A 6000-nucleotide genomic window follows, 5' to 3' on the forward strand; every position below is an offset into this window, starting at 1 on the left:
TTTAACAGCTTGTTGCATATTGACAGGAAAAAGGGCTAGATAGGAGAATAATTTAAAATGTGATGATGGATTTTTAAAAATACCACCCACACTAATCGACTACACTGTTCCTATTCTTTGAGATTAAGACTTGTAGTTGTAGAATCACAGAATAGTAGAGGCTGGCAGGGACCTCTAGAGATAGTCTAGTTTAACCTCACTTGTGAAAGCAGAGTCAATTAGAGCAGGTTTCCCAGGACTCTATAGAATAAAGAGTCCACAACCTCTCTGGGCAACCTGTTCAGGTGTTTGGTCACTCTCACAGTAAAAAAACAACCAACCAACCAACCCAAAACCCCCTTAAGTTTAAATGGAATTTCCCATATTTCATCTTGTGCCCATTGACTCTTCTCTCATCACTGACAAGGATCTGGCTCCATCTTCTTTCGTTCTCCACAAATGAGGTATAAACATTGATAATATCTCCTCTGAGCCTTCTCTTCTCCAGGCTAAACAGTTCCAGCTCTCAGTTTTTTCCCATAGAAATAATTTTCAGGGACAGCTAGAGTTGTTAATGACAACCGATGGAAAGAAAAACAGGGAGATTTTTTTGATGTTTGCTTGCTTTGTTTTTATTGACAAAATGTTTTCATGGTACAAAACTTAGACCAAAGCTGATGCCTTATAGCACAAGTATGATGCAATTACTCAAAGAGAAAAAAGGTCATAAATCTTCACATAGTCCAAGCTCAATTTTCTTTAGCTTTTTTTCAGAAAAAGCAGAACAGTTTTGATAGAAATCCTGTTATCTTGGCTTTAGAAAGACATGTATACAATATTTCTTCCTAGCTTGTACAACTATCTAATTTTGCAAAAACATCATAAAATGGACAATTACCGCAGGAAACATTAAGCATGTCTAAATGGAATATTAGACATTAATTTGAACAGAGCAAGGATTTGCTCCAGGTTTCAGTGGGATGCAAGATTTATCTATTGGGTTAAAAGTTAAGATATGAAAAATGAGCTTTAAATATGCTTTGCTAATATTACGGTGTTTACTACTACCTTGTGAGGATTTGCCTTTTCTTGACATGAATATTTTTTTAAAGCTGCTGAATAAAATTGAAAAATGAACACACTGTTTACTATTTTTAGGCATCTTGGGCTTCCAGTACACTTGGTTTCTGGTTTACTGAGCTTCTAGAAAGAAACCACCAGTTTTACAGTTGGATTTTTGAAAGCCGACCAAACTGCTTCTGGATGACGGGGTTTTTTAATCCTCAAGGGTTTTTAACTGCAATGAGGCAGGTAAATTGTGTTTAAAGTCTCGCTCTGCCTTTTCTTTGATGTACTTTAAAAAAGAAAATATTGTGTGATGAAGGCTGAGTTATACACATGGCTCCATCATGTCAACAGGGAAGATATGTGTTCAAGAAGTGTTCAAGGCCAGGTTGGATGAGGCTTTGGGCAACCTGGTGTAGTGGAGGGTTTCCCTGCCCATGGCAGGGGGGTTGGAACTAGATGATCTTTAAGGTCCCTTCCAACCCTAACCATTCTATGATTCTATGATTCTGTGATTCTATGATATGTGACTGCATAACTGTCTAACATTTCCTGAGTGAGATGTTCTTCTTCTGCACATAGTTTTCCTGTATATCAGCCACTAATGTGTTAAAATATATTTCCTGCTTTAACTGAGCCCCATGTATATAGGGGCTATTTTACAACATAATTAAGGTAGACTGGAGAAGTAATTGAGATATCCCTGAGAAGAGGTGTTAAGTCCATGAATTTGTTTTCCTTTTTTCCCCTCCCTTTTGTCTATGTTCAGTACTTACCTGTCTGGAGACTTGCCAGAACAGCTATTCAGAATTAAACTTAAATTACGCTTCTGCAGTTCAGTAGCTGATTCAGTCTCTCTTCATGAAGTGGGAGAGAGTTTCCTTTATTAATGCACACTAAATATGAAGTTTGACATATTTGTTAATGTGTGTGTCTCTGTCAGCTTGATGATTGTGTTGGTTGCTCTGCGTGCTAGTTGTATTTGACAAGCGAGCTACCTTTTACTTATTTATCTTGGGCAACAAATACCTATGTTGGCATAAAGGGACACATTGGAGGCCATAATTGCCTGGAAAAGTGTAGAAAGTGTATCTGTAAAAGTGGGAAAGAATACTCAGGAATCTAATGGGGCCTCAGAAAAAAGCTAGAGAGAATGAAGATTTGCAGAGAAGGAAAGTCTCCCCTCTAGCTCTGAGGTCTGCGTAATGTAATCTTCAGCTGTCAAACTGAAGTTCTAATTGGTGACTTACTTCTACTAAAATTGGAGGCACACAGCCTTGGAATTATATAACAAGATATTTCTTTTGAGTAAACAATCCTAAACTGGAATTTTCTTTTGGACCCAAGCTTGTGGAAAGGGTTTAGTAGCAGGATCTCAAACAGTTGGAATCTACAGAACTTTTCTGGTTGCCTAAAGAGAGATGGTGGGTAGATAACAGCCTGATGTCCCAAGTAAAAAATGAAGTGACTTTCTGGGCTTTGCTGTGTGGTGGAACACATAGAAATGAGAAAGATGTAAAGCCAGGATGATCATTGAACTATAACCCTTTTGGTCTTTGAAAGTATCTAATTAACTGCAGTAAGAGACAGATATTAATTCCAATTACTTCAAACAAAGATCTTGGAAAACGTTTACAAGACTGGGATAAAACTTAAGGTCTGACATAATTTAATGGCATGGACAAGGTAAAGGAGTATTGCCCAGTGCAATAACTAACTGACTAAATTTGAAGTATATGTTGAGTCTTAAGCATGTCTGTCTTCAAATGTTCTCTGGGTTTTTTGCATTCTCTTTATGTAGCTTTAAAGCTGAGTGAGCTCTTTACTCATTATTAAGAATACAGTTAATGAAGATTATAGGTACAGGAAAAGAAAAGTAACCCCCCAAAATATGCAGCAAATGATGCATTTTGCTTTTGTCATTGGAACTGTTTTACTTAGCACATGCAGTTAACGTTTTCTCATCTCATGAAGGCTGTAAAATTTTCGTATTTGCAAGAGCCAGTTAACATTGGCATTCAGTGGTTGTGTTACCTGGTATGGTCTTAAGATATTGTACATAATAAAAAGATTGAAAATCAGATATAGCAGATAAAGTATAGAAAGCTTTCTTGTAGTACCATGCCATCATTAGCTTAGAGAGAGGTCAAACTGCAGTAAGCATAAATATCATGGAAAGGTTTTTTTTTGTGTTGAAGAGGATAAGTTGTGACTATACAAATGTTTCTAATAAATACTTGGAAAAATGGCTCTGAGAGCATGTAAAAATGTAACCTCCATACTTTCATCTATTTTGGGCAGGAAATAACAAGGGCTAACAAAGGATGGGCTCTTGACAGTGTGGTGCTGTGCAATGAGGTCACTAAATGGATGAAGGATGATATCACAAGCCCTCCTTTGGAAGGTGTCTATGTGTATGGGCTGTATTTGGAAGGAGCTGGTTGGGACAGAAGAAATATGAGACTGACTGAATCTAAGCCCAAGGTGCTTTTTGAGATGATGCCAGTTATAAGGATATATGCAGAGAATGACAGTAAGTAACTGTTGTAAAGGATGTTATTTTGATAGAATTCAATGTAACTTTTTATTCAGCTGCGTGGAAGTCTTTTAGCCTTTAGGGATTTCATGAGGCTGTTGTTATTCCTTGTGTACATACTGAATCTTTTTCAACAGAGAGACTTTCCAGTCTTCCATATAAAACGGGCTTTCAGTCTTCCTTGATAATTGATAATAGGCACTTTTTTTCCTAATACTTAGATCGATCTCTACCTTCTGGTCTTAATGGTGTTAATAACTTTTTAAACCCATTACAGATGAGCTGTTCTCTGCCTCTTCTGACAAACATGCTTGCATTCGGTCTTCCATTGACAAGATCAACATTTATACGCATAAACTCTATAACCTCTGTAGCTTCTGTAACCTAAACCCAAACAACCTCTTTCCCACATCCCAAAACCAATGTAATTTATATATATATAGAACTATGTATACATAAAAAGTATGTATACACAATATATATATATATGAAAGCATGTATATCTTAGATAAAGTATTTGTAGTTAGCATGTTGTATATATAACGTATATTTATAAAAATGTGGGTTTTTTTTCTGGACAAAGCTATTTTTGAGCTAACAGAAGCAAGCAAGACGTGGACTGATGTGGTGGGAGATGTTTTGTCTTTGAGGCAGAAAAGGACTAAGAATGTAAAGGAAACTTATGGGGCTGAAGGACAGTGCTGTTTTGTGAAAATGTGTAATTTAGGTTAATGTGCAGGTTTTTTGCTTATAAAATAAGAAATGCTGTTGAGTATAAAATTGGAAATGTCTGTTGAAAAGCATTCCACCTCCAAAAGCAAAGCCTGTTTGCATGCTGTTCTGCCAGGATTTCGTGTAGCTGATCTTTTATAAAAGGCATGATCAGTGTGAAAGCAGCCAAGATGCTAAATAATGAACACTAAAGTATTAAGCACGACTAGACTACTGTTCTAATTCTGCAGTGAAGAAGTTGACAATTTATACTCTGAAATACTAAGCACATTTCAAAATAGGTTGTTCAAAATAGGGTATTTTTTATTTTGACGAGTTAATAATATATTGATAAGAAGTAATGTTAAGTGGGCAGATTGAATTAATAATAACGTTAATCACACTAGAGTGTCCATTTACATTTCTTGCTACATCCAGTTCCTAGGTGCTGTTGTTAAATCTTAAACCTACAGGAATTTCAAGCCATGTGTGGCCTTCAGCTGGCAATAACACAATAGTGAATAGTGTAAGAATCAAGTAAGAGTTTTCTTTGACGGTGATGGAGAGCTCTGTGCTATTGAAGTTTGATTCGATTTTACATTTACCTTATGCCTAGTCCCTTAGAGCCCTGTTTTTTTCAACCTAGTTTCATTGTTTTTTGTCTCTCTTCTGTCTTTTCAGCTTCAAAAGATCCACGTTTGTATTCATGTCCAGTCTACAAAAAGACCACTCGAACAGATATGAATTATATTGCTGCTGTGGATCTTAAAACCCTTCAGCCTCCAGAGCACTGGGTACTGCGTGGGGTAGCACTTCTGTGTGATGTCAAGTAACGTTAAAAAAGTGGTTTCTAAGAGTTCTTTTCTGTTTTTAAATGTAAACATCAATATGTAGTTAGCTATACAATAGATCACTTCTAAAAATATGTTTTCTAAGGCATAGACTCCATTATGGCACTTTTAGAAAATTGTTCTCAGTAAACCTCTACAATAGGCTTATAAATGCTGTATCTTAGAGTGATACTAAGTTTGCTAAATGGATTGAAGTACTACCTTTGTTGTCTTGACAAATCATGACAAATATTTGGTGTTCCTATCTCACTATTATGTGCTTAATTTTACCTTGAATAAAGATTAATTGACTTGAATGTTGTTACTTTTCATTGGTAAATATGCTTGTATCCCAGCTTACATTCAAGCAGCTAAATGCAAAGATTATTTTTATTTTTTTTTTTTTATTTTTGGTATATCTGGAAAGCTAAGCCCAGTTGCTCATTCATATTAGTTAATATCTCTCAAGATGATGTTCCAAGATTTATCTCCTAGCTGATAGTTTCTAGTTTGCTTGCCATCTAAATAAGGAAGGAGAGACTGGAAAAATGTCACACCTGTTTCACCACTTGGAGAACAATTTCATTGTGTAACATAGGAAAACAAGCATTTGATAGCTGCCAGAATTCCTTACTACCGGGTTCATGAATTATAAATACATAATGGATAGGAAGAAAATAATTTCATAAGAATGCTTGGATATTTTTTCTTGTGTTAGTATACCAGATTTGAATCAGTCTTCATCAAGGTTATTAGTTTATGACATGAATTTTATCTTTCTTTCTGCTCTAATTCTGCTATGTTGTGATTTTATATATTGATTTTCCCCACCCTCACTCTCCTTTCTCCCTTCTTACTTACGTGCTGCAGCCTGTTTGG

The 6000-nt window shown here is 35.9% G+C and overlaps 1 protein-coding gene across 2 annotated transcripts in view; it reads left to right on the forward strand.

The window, feature by feature from the left end:
• Positions 1-5124, forward strand: part of DNAH5 (dynein axonemal heavy chain 5) — a 159626-nt gene extending 154502 nt beyond the window's left edge. For both annotated transcript variants that reach the window (XM_086609042.1, XM_086609044.1), the window contains exons 77-79: positions 1138-1290; positions 3346-3577; positions 4973-5124. In XM_086609042.1, coding sequence (XP_086465168.1) covers positions 1138-1290; positions 3346-3577; positions 4973-5124 — 537 coding nt within the window. The remainder of the gene's footprint in view (positions 1-1137; positions 1291-3345; positions 3578-4972) is intronic.
• The last annotated feature ends 876 nt before the right edge of the window (positions 5125-6000 follow it).

This window comes from Tauraco erythrolophus, chromosome 3, assembly GCF_009769465.1.
Source record: "Tauraco erythrolophus isolate bTauEry1 chromosome 3, bTauEry1.pri, whole genome shotgun sequence".
Lineage (NCBI taxonomy): Eukaryota > Metazoa > Chordata > Aves > Musophagiformes > Musophagidae > Tauraco > Tauraco erythrolophus.